This window comes from Pteronotus mesoamericanus, unplaced genomic scaffold (genome assembly GCF_021234165.1).
Source record: "Pteronotus mesoamericanus isolate MK-2021 breed Mesoamerican mustached bat unplaced genomic scaffold, CSHL_Meso_final contig_20, whole genome shotgun sequence".
NCBI lineage: Eukaryota > Metazoa > Chordata > Mammalia > Chiroptera > Mormoopidae > Pteronotus > Pteronotus mesoamericanus.
This window is the reverse complement of record NW_026555085.1, coordinates 86,173,237-86,191,596: the sequence shown is the minus strand read 5'-3', so window position 1 is coordinate 86,191,596 and position 18,360 is coordinate 86,173,237. Positions and strand designations below refer to the sequence as shown.

Genomic DNA, 18,360 nt, shown 5'->3' with positions numbered 1-18,360 from the left:
TTGTAGCACAGTGCCTGCCACCTAGTAAGTACTCTGTAATTATTAGCTATTAATAATTTAAATGGATATATACCTTAATGTCAGGTAGTGAAAAGTGCTCTAAAGGGAAACAATTCAGGTAAGAAAGTTGGGCGCAGTGGTAGGGCTATTTTAGATCAGGTGTTGCGGGAAGGTCTATCTGACGGTGAGGTCCGGGAACAGGGATCCGAAAGGTGTGAGAGAAAAGCCCTGGGCGAAGGTCTGGGGGAAGACTATTTCAGGCAGCAGAAAGGAAGGCCCCTGGGCAGGAAAGACCTTCAAGGCCTAGGAAAGGGGGTGGAGAAAACAATGCTGAAGACAAGGGTGAGCCAGGCCCTACTCCACTGTGCTCCTCCCATTTTACCTTTGGAACGCGGGCCGGGCCATCCGAGGGGCTCTGACCGTCTCTGGCAGGTGCCCTGTTAGAGGTGTGGGAGGTGTCTCGGTGGCAAATTGAAAATTTTAGAGACAGGGAAATTGGAGCTGCAAGGCATGTCACATTTGGATCTATAGAAAAGGCTACTATTCAAGTTAGAAAAATATTCATAGCTCCACAGCCCCTCATCTTTTTTAAACAAGGAAGGGTAATACAATGCCTGTAACAGTGTATATATTAACATCCCATTAAAGCCTGGTGTAAAATGAATAAATATTGACACTGAGTGGCATAAATAAAGACTATAAATAGCCTCACAGGAGTTAAGAGTGCTGTCTCCAAATGAAGCATATCCGGTTTTGCGGTCAAAGAGTTACCCAAAAGCTTCAGGTTCCCAGCGCTTTTTGAATTTTCGAATTCCAGATAAAGGATCGTGAACCTGCAATAATTTGCGGGGAAGCACTCTGGGGAGCAACATGTAGAAGACAAAATAAAAAAGCAAAACTTTATAATTCTGTCTTAGCTGCTGTTCTTGTAATATTTCGTATTTGTTACACATAAACTCTTGTTAAGATCTTCTGCTGGAGATACCCGAAGAATCCCCTCTGTCAGGTGCAGATAGAACGGTGCAACTCCATGACTTCCACAAAGGGAGAAATTAAAGGTTTATAGAGTTCATAGCAAACACCTACAGCACGAAGCTCCTGGTGACCAGAACGACCTTGTACAAAGAAGAGAGCTTGTCAGTTTCCCCTCGAGTCAGCCAATTTGTTTCTCAGGTAAATAGGGCTTAAAACAAGAGTGGGTGTTAAGACTCCGCGTTAGCGTCTGTTTAAGGAGAGTTCCCAAAGGGACTTGGTATTCAAAGCCCTTCGGAGCGCACAGAAACGCTGAATTTATTCTCAGAAACTTCTGACATCAAAAAGGTACGAAGGGATACAATACCTGAACATTGTTTCCTTTCAATCAAATGTTTATTCAACGCTTAGTGCCAGAAGCTTCGAAACAATATCAACGGCAGCCCGGATCTCCAAGTTCTTTGGACCTCAATGAGCCGCAGGCCATTGCCCCCTTGTCCTGGCTTCCTTGGGGTCCCAGCTCGTCCAGCGGAGCTGGCTGGTCGGCCACCGGCTGCAGGGCTCCGACCACCAGGGGGCGCTGCGGCCCCCTCTCCCGGGAGCGGCCGAGCCAGCCCGGTGGGTGTTTCTCTCTCCCTCTCGCGCTCTCTCCTCTCGTCCTCACATCCGGGTCTGGAGCGCGGCCGCTGTCAGTGTTGGTGCGGGCGCGTCGGGGGCCGGGCCGGGGCACAGTAAATGGCGGCGGAGAGAGGCGGAGCGGCGGCCGCGCTCAGTCCAGAGACCCCGAAACTTTAGACTCGAAGCCCCACAACTTTCCGGGAAGTGCTGCCGCCCCGGGGGCGTGGACGGAAGGGGAAACCGAGGCGGAAAGTCTAGGGGGAAGCGGCGGAGAGCCGGGGAGTCTCGAACCTGCAGCGGGGGCGGTGGCGGAGTCCGCCAGTGTCTCGCGCCGCCGCGGCCCCCGCCTCCTTCCCCGCGGCCACCGAGCCGGAGCCGCGCGCCGCGCCAAGCCCGGGACTGCGCGGGCCCTCGCAGGCGGCGGCGCGCCGAGCCCAGCCGGGCCCCCTCCTCACGACCTCCGGGCCCTGTTGCTCGGGTGCAACGCGCGCGCGTGAGGTCGGGACTGGGACTCCCGGGGGCTTCGGGGCGAGGGGAAAGCCGGGCCACGCGCAGCTCCCGCTGTCCCGGGGTCGTGGGGCGGGCCCCGGGTGTTGCATGCGGGGTGGGGCGTCGGTGAGCCGGAGGCGAAGATGGAAGGCTTAACGCTGAGCGATGCGGAGCAGAAATACTACTCGGATCTCTTCTCCTACTGCGACATCGAGAGCACCAAGAAGGTGGCGGCCAACGGGCGGGTGCTGGAGCTGTTCCGGGCCGCACAGCTGCCCAACGACGTGGTCCTCCAGGTAACGTCGCCGCCCTCGTCTCCGGCTGCGTTCGAGGTCTGCCGGCCACTGAGGGGTGTTTAACCCGGCCGCTCGGGCCTCTGGCGGTCAGCCCGAGGGGTGGGAGTGGGCGCCGTTTCCATAAGGGCCTGCGGTGGGCCGGTTCCCCCTGGCTCCACCGCCCTCGGCAGGGGCCGCAGGTGCCCGGGCCGCCCGCACCCGCGCCGCGGTCGAGGGGGAAGGGGTCGCTCGTAGAGGACAAAAGTCCTGCCTAGACACGGTGGGGCGGAGGGCTGTGTATTCTTTCTGAAGAGCCCAAGACCTGTATCTCTCGCTTGTCCCTCGGAATCTGATTTTCAACCCTGGAAGAGCAACTTCAGATGAAGGGTCTTGGATTGCGACCATGTCTTTGAATCCTAGTCTTGGTGTATACATAGTCTTTCGGTTCCTGTACAGCAGTGAAGTCATTAGTATAGGTAAAGTGTTTTTAGATTCCGGAATAAACCGAGCAGACGCGATGAAGCGGGTTTTATAGATTTAGAAATCGAAGAAGCACTTTTTCTAAGGAAGCTAAATTCTTAGGGAAATTAAAAAATTTGAACTTCTAACTAGTAGTTCTCAAGAAGATCTGAAAAGAGCTTATAGTTAACCGTAGAACTTGTGAGTGATGTAAATGGGACAGCTTTTCGATTGGCATTCAGTAACATTTGGTGCAAGTCGTGGATTGGGGTTGGGAGGTAAGTGCTGGGCAGTGGAGGTCAGACGTGCCTTTTTGCCTCAATCTGTGGCGCTAGAGGTGCAGGCAGAGTAAGTTTTAAGCTTTCTGTTACATCCGTTTTCCTAGAAGTTCTTATCTAATGTATGTGGTGGGCATTAATGTTCCTGTTTAATGATTCATAGCTGTCTAAATAGCCTATCAGGGGCAGGTCTTAAGCTTTTATCTTTACAATGATTGACGCTAGTGATCCAGATCTCCAAAACTTACAGCCAAGTGCATAGTTGTGATGCAGTGGACTGCAGAGAGCACGAAGTCAAGAGTTTTGAGTCCTGGCTCTTTGACCCCACTCTGTTAACTAACTCTGTGACTTTGGGTCAGGTACCTTCACTCTTCAACATACGTGTGCCCATTTCTAGAATGAGAGTCAAGTTCTTTCTAACAAAAATTATGGGAAGTATAAAAATCCACACAGGCCCCTGTTTGAGAAGCTACCTGTGCAGTAACTATGACTAAGTTGATTTGAGTACTTGTTTGTTTGTTTGTTTGTTTTTTGTTTGTTTTTAACACAATCTTGTATGTTTTACATTGCTTTTTAAAAACCTTGGAAGGAAAATTGGGTATTTTATATATCAGCAATTAGGAGGCTCAAATTCATGCTGCTGAACAAGGAAAAGGGTTTTAGGCTTTTCCTGCCACAATCTCTGTCACATATTCTTCTTTGTTTTTTACAACCCTTTAAAAATGTAAAAACCGTTCTTAGCTCAGGGACATGCAAACCTGGACCTGTAGTTTGCTGACCCTGCTCAAGAATACTGTCTTCATATGGTTTTCGTCTGGTCAGAACACGGTCTTTTTGTAGAAATAACAAAACATACCTTCAGGTCATTTAGGATCTTCCATGTTCTCTTTTGGTTTATGTCTTTGGGGTGGAAGAACTGAAATAAACTGACTCATTTTTTAGGACTGTGAAGGTATTATTTAGGATAGACAAATAACATTAATTAACCTTTTCTTGAAATGTTTAACCTAGTCCAGTTACTTTCATGTTTTGCTTAATTTTATTAACATTGAAAAATAAATTTCTATTGCCTGTTTGTGTAAAGAGAGAACTTAAATAGCATAAATACTCAGGATTCAGTTACAAGTTGGAAGCTATAGGATACTCCTTAAAGCATAACTCTTAATTTATACTAAACAGCATTCTGGGTATCTTAAAAGCAGTTTACTTAAAAATTGGCTTAAGACATAAAATGTGAGGCTAAGGGGAGAGAATGTGGACTTACTTCACTTAAGGAAGTTTGAGATTGTCTGAAAATACTGCCCTTTGCTTTCTCAGTGGGAAGCATTTGGGGAAACTCACATGTAATGTTGAGTTCTCCACCTAGCAGGGGGCTAGGCATTGCACATTATCAAAAGAGTAAGAAGCTCTCAGGGACCTTGTAAACCACAGCAATACACATGTGTAACATAAAGCAGAATGCGAATCCCGCAGGAAAGGTACAAAGGAGTAGGATCGGGAAAGGCTCCTTAGTTCAGATGGACTTCAAATTAGCGTGGAGAGAGGGCAGTGCGATTAAGAGGACTGCCAGGCAGGGAGAAAACGTGACCGTGGGCGGAAAGGCTTTCCAAGGACTAGCAGATAGCCTGTGCCAAAGGCAGGGTGTGCTGTCAGGGTGACGGAACATAGCGTTGGACCATACTAGGAAAGACTCTAAAGAAAAGATGGAAGATTCCATATTTCAGCAGGCAGTGGAGATTCACTGATCATTTCCCCTTTGGGTGAGGGGGAGAGTAGAGGCTGGGGGAAGACTCACACAGTGGTCTGGAATGGATGCGAGGTAATGGGCGTCCAAACCCGAGCGACTGCAGTAGAATAGAAAAGGAGGGGCTGGGTGAACAAACAGGTCTGTGTTGTTGAAGGGCTGCTGGGTACTCACCATGTGAAGTGCTTTGTGGGATAATGTTTAATTGAGGCCAGATTATCAAGGCCAGGTGGAGAGCTTTGAACTAATTGTGAAGGTAACAGAGTTGTAGATGTAAGAGAAATGACTCATAAAAGTGGTACTTTAGGAAGTCTTTTCGTTTTTAGAGATTTTATTTCTTTCTTTTTAGAGAGAGGGGGTGAGAGGGCGAGAAACTTTGATGTAAGAGAGAAACATCAATTGGCTGCCTCATGTACATGCCCTGACCAGGGACCAAACCTCCAACCCAGGCATATGCCCTGACTGGGAATTGAACATGTGGCCTTTCTCTTTGTGGGGCAACACCCAACCAACTGAGCCACACTGGTCATGGCTTTAGGAAATCTTAGGAGATCAATGGAACAGGGTTAGAGGGAAGAAACTGGTGATGAATTTGGGGACTGATTCTCTAAGCACATATGTGAAATGGTGAGGATGAGGAACTGGGCCTAGGTACTCAAATGTAGGAGGAGGAAAGGCATTGGTGAGGGCAATTACTTTGTCCTCTGGGGGGCATTTGGCACTGTCTGAAGACAGTTTTGGTTGTCATAACTGGGGAGAGGTAGCAGTTATACTGGCATCTGGTGGAAAAAAGGTGAGAGATGCTGCTAAACATTCTACAATGCGCAGAACAACCCCCCACAGCAAAGAATTACCTGGCCCAAAATATCAATAATGCCGAGAGTGAGAAAATCTAACCTGGACTCGTGGTGGCAGAGGGGCAGAAAATGAGGCTAGAGGTACAGTAGAGATTATGCAGGTAGACTTGGTGCTATTTAGATGATGTTTAGATGACAAAAGAATGGGGCAATGGTTATTTTCTGTTGGACCCCACTCACAGTTAGAAAAGGACCTGGAAGAGGGCCTCGTTTTTAAAGAGATAATGATGACTTTGATTTCAGGCATTTTGAGAGAGCAGTGCAAATCTCCAGGAGATGGTTGGAAACGGGCGGCAGGAGGTAGGGGGTAGTTTTGTCCACCTCAGTGCTGGTTCTTACAGTGAACATCAGGTGTTTGGGGTCACTTCTTTCTCTTTTATCACCGAATTGTCTGGGGGGGCGGGCAGGGGACCGATAGCTTCTCACACTGGGCACGCATCTGCACATCAAGGCTTTGATTGGTGTAGTAGTTTTCAGCATTTGTTAATAAAAGCATGAGGTGGCTGAGTCATCCTGGGGGAATAAGTCTAGGAACAAAGAATAGGGGCCTGTAACTGAAGGAGGAAGGAGCTGGCATTTATTGAGTGCTTATTATGTTCTTTTTACCAGGCAAATAATTTTCATGGAGGAATTCATTTGATCCTTGTAACAACTCTGAAGTGGATATTAACTAAGAACTTGATAGGCAGAGAAATTAAATAACTTGTTGGTGAATAGAGTCTCTCTTCCAAGTTATATGTATATGGATTTTCTCCTTCATATAGTAAATAGTTTTATGTATGATGATGTCTTGAAACACAGCCACTTACTAGGAAGGTTCTTGTAGTTGGCATCCTGGGCACACAGACACAATTTTACATTACTACAACTGTCACACGTCTGAAGGTATGTTCATTAATTACACTGGTTTTGAAATCGCAGAGTAAAACCTGTTTTGAGTCTGGGGGGGGGCAGTTTGGAGACAGTGTGGCAACACGCAAAGCAATTAGCTAACACTTGAGAAGATTATGCTCCACACCACAAAGGAACAGGACGAGGGGGAGAAAAATCTTGTCTCATAAGATCTACTTATAAGGAATTCTGCTGTCTGCTCTGCAAGAAAATATTCAGTGTCTTAAAAATAATTTTTTCCAGAAGTAATTTACTTTATTTTTTAAAGATTAGGGAAGATATACTATTTACCACACTATGTTTTCTTAGCCTTTATTTAAAACCTCCATGTTGGGAAATGTTTTTAAAATGTCATACAGATTTTGAATGCATAATAACTTGACAAAAGTTTCTAGTACTAACTGTTCCTTTATTGACGGTTATAAGCAATGTACTCTATTAATGAGGCTGAAAAAGTCTTAGATTATTTGTGTTGAGCGACATCTTGGTAGAATATTTGAATAATTCATTAACTTAATGGGGGAAAAGTGACAATGAAACAAACCATTTTGTCTTTCTCTCAAAATTTGCTCAATTGTAAGAACTACTCATTAGTGATAGGATTAAAATAGGGAAATAGCCTCATTATGCACTGAAAATTATAAACTTAACACAAATAAATGTCAGGTTTGTTCCTCTGGAATAGTGATGATTTTCCTTTGTAATTTCTGAATCACTAAAATAGTTGCAAGAAAGTACAAAAATAATCTTGCCTTAGACACTTTCTTACACACAATTGAAAAACATACAGGAGGGGACCCAAAGAAACCCCAGGATTATCTTCTGGGGGACAGGCCCTTTATAGTACTGACTTCCCCCACTAGGTGCGTGATCTAGACACGTATCTGTACCACGTACCAACTGGCCTTGTTGTGAGAGGCTGTGTTCGGCTTCAGTGAATTTTTTTGAAGACCCTTTCAGTGTGTTTTCCCATTTCATGATGGGTGATTTATGAGCACACGTGCCCACACTGCACTGAGTTTTCAGCAGTTTTTGACCAAAAACGGCATGACGGCCATGCCCCACCCTTCCTATTCTGATCTGGCCATGAGTGACTTATTTTGTTTGCTGGATGAAAAAGACCTCAAAGGGCAATGTTTTACCAATGTGGAAGAGGTGAAACAAAAAACAGCAGAAGCACTAAAAGGCATCAAAATTGATGAGTTAAAAAACTGTTTGGAGCAGTGGAAAAAAACATCTTGATAGGTGTATTGCATCAAATGGAGAGTCCTTTGAAGGTGACCGAAGTTTAAGCATGTAAGAATAAATACACAATTTTTTATAAATAAATTCCTGGATTTTGTGGCTTCTCCCCTTCATACCTCTACATTGTGAAAAAATCTCAGTGACTTTCTGTAGTGTTATAGGTACTTTAAAAACTTTTCTCTTTCTTATATTGTGTGTTTTGGTCTTTTTTTGGTCCTTAACCTATTTCCCACAGTTAGCCTTTTAACTTTGGAAATTCATGCTAAGCATTTTGATGGAGCTATAAAGGAGCAGGAGAGGTTGGTATAAGGAGCACTGAAGTGGGAGGCAAGCTCCAGGCCTGTCTTCAGCCAGCTTTGTGACCTTGAACAAATCATGTGTGTTTTCTGGGTGTTAGTTCTCACCACATGAAATGACTGGCTTCGATTCTCAAACAAGACTGTAGGGGATGGCCACTCTAAACACAACATTAAGAAAGTAGTGCACGGACTTGAAATTAGTTACTTAATGATTTTTGATACTGGAATTTATTTTTGTATATTTTGGGGGGAGATTTTATAAGGAGGGAAGAAGTAAGAACATACATATCGAGGCAAATAGTATATAGATTTGGTGGAGGGAAGTTAGGATATTCTAGCATAATGTCCTCTACTTTTTCTACAAACAGAGGCAAGATTAACACAGTTCAGTCGTAAGAAATAACCTGAATATGAAAGTAAGAAAAAAACCTATTCACAGTGACATCAAAAGGAATAAAATACTCAGGAATAAATTTAACAAAAGAAGCACTAAGGTGTTTGTACTACAAATACTTCTGAGAGAAATTGAAGAAGATTTAAATAAATGGAGAGATAGTAGGTGTTCATAGATTGGAAGATTGAATAATAAACTAACAGTTCTACCCAACTTGATTACAGATTCAACAAAATCCCTGTAGACTTTTGAAGAAATTGTCAAGCTGATCTGAAAATTTATAAGGCAATGCAAAGGACCTACAGTAGCCAAAACAACTTTAAAAACAAACAAAATAGGAGACTTAACCTAGCTGATTTAAACATTTTGCTATAATCTATAATCAAGAACATGTGATTGGCCCTGGCTGGGTGTCTCAGTTGGGGCATTGTCCCATACATGAAAAGGCCACGGGTTCAATTCCCGGTCAGGGCACATACCTAGGTTGCCAGTTTGATTCTCATTTGGGGCACATACAACCAATGGATGTTTCTCTCTCACAATAATGTTTCCTTCTCTCTCCTTCCTCTCTCTAAAATAAAAAAACATATCCTTGGGAGAAGGTTTTTTAAAAAGTAAGTTATTTAAAAAAAAAAAAAGAACTTGTGATTGGCTTAAGGATAAGCATGCAGCTCAGTGGAACAGAATTGAGAATCCAGACATGAACACCTTACATTTATGATCATTTGGTTTTTAAAAAAGTGCCATGATAGTTCAAATGGGAAAGGATAGTTTCAACAAATAGTGTTGGGACAATCAGATAGCTTTATGTTTTAAAAAATGGACTTAGACCTGTTGTATATACTTGTGTGCATACCATATGAACCAGCAATTCCACTCTTAGAATCTACCCAAGGGAAATGAAATTGTGCACACAAAGAAGTGTAAATGCCTGTTAGCACCATTATTCACAATAGTTAGAAATTGAAAAGCAATCAAAGTGTCCATCATATGGCAAATGGATAAACAACATGGTATATCTAACTATACAATGGAATACTGCTCTGTAATAAAAAGCTACAGATTACTAATAAATGCTATACAGCAAAGATGAATGTAAAAAACATAAGAAGCCAGACACAAGAGTACAGATGGTTTGGTTGCTCTCATGATGAGTTTCTTTTCTATATTGAGATATTTGTAAACTAACTCATTTTTTTATAATCCTTTAGTTTCCTTCATAATTTTTATACCAGGCGTAATACTTATCTAAATAATGTGAATTATCAAGAAACATCCCTGTAAGATTGTATCGTCTTTCATGGAATTAGGAAGGTATTTGAAATAATAATTCAGAAACTATAAAATACCATCTCTGTTTTGTTTTGTTTAATATCTTACTTTTTCTTGGAACTTTTCCCTGATCATCTCAACCAGATAACCCTTCTGTACCATTCCCACACTGTTCTCTCTGCTTACACGCATTTATATCTTGTTCTTTTAACCTCCTGTTCAGGTGTGTATGTTTTTCTTGATAGGTAGCAAGCAGCTTGAAGTGTTAGCTTGTCCTTGCTTCTTTCCTTCATATCACTCTGTTCATAATAGGCACCCAAAACATATTGGACTGGTTAATTTGGCACTTCAGGACTTCACTTCTCATGAGTACATTGAAGAGTCCTAGCCTAGCCTCTTCATTTTATCATACCACTTAAAAAATTCCAAATGCCAGTGAATGAGCCTTTTTGAACAATGTGGAACCTCTGAGACAAGATTGTATAGATCTTTCAATTAGACTGTGAGTATGTTAGCGAATACTTTGAAGTTGTTCGTGTAATTCTAATCAAATATAGTGAGCATGTATATTAATAACTTTTCTTTAAGGTAGTATATCTTAAGGCTATTCTCTTAAATTTTTTGAAGACATTATGGTTTACTTTAGTAGTAAACTCACAAATTTCTCTGCCTTTCAGAAGTATAATTTCCTGTTCTTGAACTTGACAATGAACAGATAGTGGTAGGCAACTAATTTAAATAAGGGAGCAGGTCAGTGGTTTCTTAGGGAAAGCATAGTATTCTTATAAAATCCATGATAATAGGGAAAGCATATCAAATCTGTGTGGTCATGCCAACTCCGCCTTTAAAGTTACCTACCAATTCACCCTCACGTCTCACAGTCTTGTTTCTTGTTATTCTCCTAACATGGACTTTGTGTTCCAACTCAGCAAATCTGTTTTCTGTTTCTCACAGTTAACTTGCTCTTTATCAGTTTCCTTTCTTCGTGCTACTTTTCTCATCTGCAGTACCCTCCCCCAGCTCCCATGCCTCTGCCCTCCTCCTTTTTCGCAGTGTGACTTAGCTTTTGTAAGCTTTGGAAATGTAATTTGAACAACCTCACCCTCACTCTGAGGCTTTCACTTGCCCATCCTTTTGTATGTGTTTTGCACTGTGTATTGCTTCTTGTTCATTCATGTCACTTCTTAGCTGCTTTTCCAATATTTTTACATCCCAACAATATTTTAAGCAAACTGAATGAAATTCAGGTTTGTTTTATTTCATGACCTCATGTCTAGAGCAGCAAAAGTGCATAGTAGATGTTTAGAAAATAGTCAGCCTTTTCGGGCAAGCCACTTGCTTAGCGCTGCTGTTGCTCTGCATTTGGAGATGCAATTGGGATGACGGATTAAGACAGTACTGGGCTCCTCAGCCAGGGAAGTAAAAGGGAGTGGTGAAGCTCACAGCCTTGGATGCTGCAGTGCTAACACTTCAGGCACTCTCTCCCCACCCCAAGTCAACGTCCTGGGCCTGAGAAGAGACAATAAGGAGGTGGCAAGAACAGGAAAAAATATTCTGAGCTCTCTCACTTTACTGCTTTGCTAACCAACATTATTAGTTCCTCCTCCTTCCCTTTTAGAACCCTTTTTTTGGTGGTTGTTGTTATTTTATAGAAGAGTGGTTGTAAGTTTAAAAATAAAACTAGAAATTTATTGGCAACTAAAGTAATAAATTATGGTAGAATCTGCATATCTTGGCACTGTGGCAGTATACATTCTTTTATAAAATGTAATAAAGCACAGCGTCTGTCAACTTCCAGTGTACCTGGTTGAAAGTGGAAGACCACAAGTCCGTGTAGAGATGAGGGTGCTAGGCACATTCACAGTGGTATCACATGGGGATAGCACATTCCCCAGCAAAGGCCATTGATACTTGTGACTTGTCAGAGTTACAAATTGTACTACTTGTCATGGTCCATAGAAATCTCACATAATAGTGAAAACTGCAGATGTTAAACCTTTGAATTCTAAGAGCCTACTATATTCTGTGCCTGCCTTCAAAAAGCTAAGTATTCAAAAACCAAAGGAAAGGAGCTTATGGTTAGATTTTCTACTATTCACAGTTTTGAACCCTTAGAGATAGAAATCTTTTACTTCCCTAATCGTATTTCTGCCAATTCCCCCAAGACTTCATTCTGAAACCAGTGCAAACTTAGTGTTTCTCACTTGGCACCTAACAAATAGCAAAAACAGAATTGTCATAGTTACTAATTGTATTGTATCATGGTTATTTTCTGCATAGTGTTCCTTTTTTGTTTCCTGTGTTGTTCATTTGACCCTGTCTACCCAGTTGCCGTCTTCCTATTTTTCTTCTTCCTTTTATTGCCAAATAACAAATGACCCAGATTTCTTCTCTGCTGCCTGTACCCTCCCTAAGCACTAGTAATCTAACTCTGTCATTACCCTTCCCCCAACCTGCCTTTAAAAAAGATATTCTGAAAGTTCACTTTTATCCTAGTCAGCAAATCTAGTAACCTTTTTCTTAGGTCTTAATCTGTTTTACCACTTCCCTTGCAATTGACACTAACCTCTTGGTGGATAGTATCTCTTCTTTTTGTTCACCATGATGCTAAATTATATGTTATCATGTGTCTTTAGCATTCTGTCTTCCCACTGCATCTCTTGTTCAGTCAGCTTTAACTCCTTTCCTTATGTATACAGCCTATGAGGTTTTCTTTCTTTGAAACATCTCAGCTAATCATCCTTTTTTATCCTTTACACTACTTATCCAAGCCCTGATCACCTCGTTGTTAAACTACTGCAGTTGCTCCCTAAATCTTAACTGGCTTTTCTATAATTGCTAAAGAACCGAGAAGTAAGTTTCTAAAAAATTATATGCCACTCCTCAGAAATTCTCAGTAAAGAGTGCTCTGGCGTTTAGAGCCCTTACTACCTTAGCTTTGTCCAGTGTGATCCCTAGTCCTCACTGCAATCCATGTTTTGATCTGTTGGTGCCAGCCCCAACCCTCCACCCCCAATATGGCCATCTTGTTTGGACTTAACCTGTCCATTCTTAAGTCCATATCAGACTTTTCTTCCCTCATAAATATTTTGAACCCATAATAACCTCTCTTTAACTCTTACAGTACCAAGTGCTAATCATATAGCACCTGTTATGGGTCACGAATTGAGCAATTTTAGATATGTTTAATTTTAAACTTAAAGAATAGGTCCTATTTCTGATTTACAGCTAAGAACCCTGGCTCCAGATATTAGATGTTTGACATGAGCTTGGATTCAAATCCAGCTCCATCTGATGGGACAATTTGTGTTCAGGCAAGACACCAAGCATTTTGACATGTAAGATTATAGTCTTATATCATAGCTTAGCTATTTCAGTTGTATGGTTTTTTTACTCCTAGGGTAGAAGTTCCTTGAGAACAGGGGATGTGAGTTCTTAAGAGAAGAACATTTTGATGAGGCCTTTCTATAATGCTACAGATTTTAATAACCATTCTGCCTCCTTTTTGTGCTAAAGCAGTCTCAAAAACGTGGTGAGCACAAGAAAGGCTGCAGACGTGGCTGCATACTTGAATTAAGGGGAGGCAGTGGAGCAGCAGCATGATTTGTTTCCCAAAGTACGGGATACACACCCAACAAGGTGTGAACGCATAGTTGAGAACGCTGTTCCCTTTTCAATTGGTCTGCAAACCTGATGAAGGAGAGTTGGGTGCTTCTAAGTTCTTAAGTGTGGTAATTGTAAGTTTTTAACATCTTTCCAACATAGGTTACTCTTCTAATAAAGAATTAGTAGGCCTTGATGTAGTCACAAGCCTATTTTGCAGACAGTGAAAATTGAGTAACAGTTTGCCATGCTTGGTGTGGCTCAGTGCGTTGGGCATTGTCCACAGACCCAAGGGTCGCTGGTGTGAGTCCCAGTCAGGGCACATGCCTGAGTTGTGGGAGTCAGAGCCGCGGTTCGGGGCATGGGAAAGGCAAATGATCAGTGTTTCTCTTCCTCTCTTTCTCCCTCCATTCCCTTCTCTCTAAAAATAAACAAAATTAAAAAAAATTAAATAGTTTTGTTTTCATTGAATTTATTACTTTTTGTTATCTTTTATTTCAAGTGATACATATTTTCCATTTATATTGTAATACAAGTTCCTTTTAAAATAGATTTAATTAACTTTTTAAAAAGTCTTAATCTAAAGAAGAAATACTAAGACCATAGTGGTACAGGTGACTCACGGACTTGGCAGAATTTGTGAAGGTGATATGCTAGTGTCTGAAGTTTGAGAAATACTGGCATGATGGAAAAAGCCAGGCTTTGGAGTTTCACAAAGCTGGGCTCATTTTGGCTCTGCTGATTTCTAGTGTCTGACCTTGGACAAGAACTTTCTCTTTGCCTCCCTATTTTGATTTGTGAAATCAATATAACAATGCCTGCTTTCAAGGGTGGTTTGAGGATTGTCTTAAATAAGTACTAGTATACCACTCTCTAAATGGTAGTTTTTCATCATCATCAATTTTGTTTTTTTTGTTTGTTTGTTTCTTTCCTCATTTAGTCAACAAAAATATCTCTGATAGAATTTTAAAGATGCAGTTTAATTCTAAGGACTTCTTACCTTCATGCATGTACTTAGCTGCTCTGGTCCTTAGTTTCTCTGGGCGTTAGTTTATCTGCATATTGTGAATAATAGGACACCGGCCTCATAGGATTGTTTTGAGGACTAAGTGCATAAAATACCTGGAATAGTCCCTGGTACTTGGCAGTAGTGGTATATAGCTGTTAGCTATTAGCTATTACTATTGTTATTGTTAGTTATGTTCTTAAAATGTTGTTTATAAAACAAATATGGTAAGCCAAATTACTTCCCTATTTTTTTCAGTAGTTAAGTTGGAACTCTTTCTACAAAGGGGAAAATTGAGCCTAAGACAATAACAAACTAGAATACAGAAAATTTTTTATTGTCAAGTATTTAATAAAAACCATCATAAAACACTCATAGAATAAAAATACTGATTTTTGAATTTCACACCAGATCTTGATCCTTTGGAGCTAGATTTATAGGACAAGGTTTAAGCACATAACTTTATTGTTCCCAAGTAATTCCCCAGCACAATTAATATAACTCCTTATATTTTTGTTCAACATAACAATTCATATTTAGACATACATCTGTGTCTTTTTTTTTTTTTAAAGGGGGCACATTGTTAATAATCTGTGTCTGGTACTTTGGCAGAAATAGTTTTCAGAAGGTAGTTTGTTGTATGATTATATGTATCATATGTAATAGACTTAAATGAAATTTGCATTCAGATAAATAACATTTGCACTATAAAAGATCTTAGATGTAGACTGTAACCTTTTCATTTTGTTTAGGAAATGAGCTATCTAAGTTAGCTATATTTACATAGCAAGCAGTTATCAAAACTTGATTCTGTGGCATACATTAGAAACTAACAGCTCTTGTTTTATGATAATATAGAACTCTTTTATAATACTAGTTATATGAATTTACCTCTGGGCAATAGGATCCTTTAGAAGACAAAATAGTTGTTAAAAACATGGGTTTCAATCCAGGTTCTGTTACTTGCTGTGTATCCTTGAGCAAGCTTACCAGCGTGATACAGTACTTACTTCTTAGGGTTGTTAGAATGGTCTTAGTTAACAATGTTATTGAGCTTGGAACAGTACCTGACATATATATACACGCACACAGAGTTATGTTAGCTATTATCATAATGATTATTGTCATCATCCTCACTCTGTAATAACCTATGGTAGTCGGGAGCACAAATTAGAACATCATAACAGTGGAATAAATGGGTTTTTCTTTATCACAAATGATAGAAATTTCCTAGGCCAGGGTTTGCTGCTGCCTGACCACTGGTAAAGAAATGAACCAGAAATTAAATCACAGGTACTTAAAGCTGTCCAGTCTGATTCTACTCACTGACTGCAAAGAATTCAGAGCTTCACTCTGTTCGATGTGTTTATGAAAAACCATGGGCTCCCAAGTCCTCCCACTAGCGGAGCAATAGTGGTGACGTAGTGCAGTAGGGAAAAACGCACGGCATCCTCAGCTTCCCCACTTGCTTTGATTATGGGTGGGTCACTTGACTTCTCTGTGCTTTAGTTTTCTTGTCTGTAAAAGTAGGATAAAGGTCCCAGTCTTTCAGGGAGAAAAATTTCTGTTATGAGCAACAGTGTGGTGATGGCGGAGCGGGGAGGGATAATGTGGGGAGGGGGAGGAGGAGGAGGGTAAAGGGGGAATAACCGGTGATGGACGGAGATTTGACTTGGGCAGTGACACAGCACACAGTGTACAGAGGGTGTGTTGTAGAATTGTGCATCTGACACCTGGATAACTTTGTTAACCAGTGTCACCCCAGTCAATTCAGTTAAAAAATTCATTATGAAGGCCAAATGAATTAGTTTATAAGTGCTTAGAATCATGTCTGGCCCACATGATTCAAATGTTGAACTTTTATTATTATTTAAAATTTTTGATTAAATAGGAGTTGCTGAGGCTCTAGAATAGTCAGTTAGGCCTCCAAGTAAGAAAACAGAAGGGTTTGATTACTAGTAACTGGTTCCTGAAAAATAGTACTCCTTGATCGAAAATTAATATTTAATGTGGCATATTGTACGGAGACATGTTATAAATGTTGAGTTTTCATGTTATTTTATGCATCTTACTGGTTTAGTGGGTTCGCTTGAGACAGTACCAGTTTATATATGCCTTTTGTCCAGACATAACTATAAATGGTGCTCCCTTTCACTCTTGCAAATGTCTCAGGTTGGATGTAAATTTTACGGTCACCCTAAGTATAGTTTACTGGCCAGATTTATTTTATTAGACTCTCCCCATGCTCCAGTATTTTCCAAAGACAAATACTACTATTTTAAGGTTAAGTTTTAGATGGTTTGTGGTATTTTTGAAAACACTGTTGCATTTTTATTGTTTTTCTCTTTACCTTTAATCTGTATTTCAGTCCTTTTTTAAAAATTTTTTAAAAAAATATAGATAATACAAAAAATTATTTCAATTGGGAATTTGGGACTTGAACTACCAATAAACTTTATTGGCAGTCCTATCATTTTTCATATCAGAGTCTTTAACATTTTGAGACTATCAGAAGTGTTTTATTTGTTTAGATAACTAATGACATACTGATTACAAGCAATAAAATATTTATTGGTCTATATATACAACTCTTATCATTAGTAGACTGTCAGTGGGAGTGTACATTGCCCAAAGCAAGTAAAAGTTATAGTTAAAGGATTAAGAGTCAAATATTACTAAGAGGAATCTCTTTAATTACCTTTAGGTCCGATAGCAGTAATCTGTACCTTTGTAGTGTGTTCATTTGATAAATTTCTATGATAATATTAGTAAGGGGAAAAATACATATAATATATTTGAACTTCTGCTGAAAAGTTATTGTACTGAAAAATATACCTCTTACAAATTACTTGCTTATAGTATAGAAAAATTCTTATCCAGTAGTTACATACTTTGGTGTCTGATACAGATAGTAAGGGCTCAAGAAAATCTGATATTGCTATTTTGCTCTAGTAGTTATGATGGATTTTATACACTTATTTTTGAGGTGGTCTGTAAATTAATGTGTGTCATATGCCAACATAAAGATGTATACAGTTTTTTTATTTTACCTAAGGATACTGTTGGAGAAAGACTTGAAGAACTCATCCTTAACTGAGGTAGGACAGTGGTTGATAGGTGAAGTGGAGATATGAAGGTATGACTGAAAGAAAGGAAAGAACCAAGAGAATGCCCATGTATTTATGTAAAAGTTAAGATAAAATCATAGCTGGAGAAAGCAAAGAAGCATTGTGGCCTTGGGAAGCAGGCTTGAAATCAAAGATCCTTTGAGTTGTGTAAGCCAACCAATAAGCATTAAAAGTTTTGAGTAAGAACGTAATGTAGTGCAAGTGGGTTGAAGTATTTGCTCTAGTACAATTAAGTATCTTGAAAGGGTTGATAAAATTGCATTTCACTTCAGACCTGAGTTTAGTAAAGAAATTTGGCAGTGGAGTTGGTCATTAATAGTTAAAATAATTTAGGAATGCAAACATGCTTCATGAATGCAGTAATGGATATTACCCACTTGCTTGTTGGACTGTGCTAAGTATTTAAATTAAATTGTTTTTGTAACAAAGCAAAATATTAGAGGTTAGTGTGTCTACATAGTTTGTGTTGACAGCAGTGTTTGAAAGAAAATTAAGTCATACTGAAATGGTTTTGATATATGAGGTCTTTCCAGAAAGTATCTAGCCATGTAATATGAAAAAGAGACATTTATTGAAGAAGATGAAAGAAATATTGTACATAGGAAAGCAATGCCTCAGTCGCTTTCAGAGTAGGCACCTTGGGACCTCACATACTTCTCCCGTGATTCATCTCCCCAGTTACGACCTTCTTGAGGAAATCTGGATCTTTGGTAGTGGTTTGAATCAAGTCATTAGCAACTGCAGCATGATGTTCATTCTGTGCTGGTAGCAAAGCTGTGGAACAGATTTTGCCACAACATATTTCCTGCTAAGATTCTGCGTCAAAATCT

At 40.4% G+C, this 18,360-nt stretch overlaps 1 protein-coding gene across 6 annotated transcripts in view; it reads left to right on the top strand.

Moving 5' to 3' along the window:
• Window positions 1-2,107: 2,107 nt before the first annotated feature.
• Window positions 2,108-18,360, top strand: part of REPS1 (RALBP1 associated Eps domain containing 1) — a 71,439-nt gene continuing 55,186 nt past the window's right edge. For 2 of the 6 annotated variants that reach the window (XM_054570037.1, XM_054570034.1), the window contains exon 1: window positions 2,108-2,375. In XM_054570037.1, the coding sequence (XP_054426012.1) occupies window positions 2,223-2,375 (153 nt within the window). In that variant the 5' untranslated portion in view covers window positions 2,108-2,222. The remainder of the gene's footprint in view (window positions 2,376-18,360) is intronic. The other 4 variants (XM_054570035.1, XM_054570033.1, XM_054570038.1 and 1 more) reach the window with 2 other exon arrangements.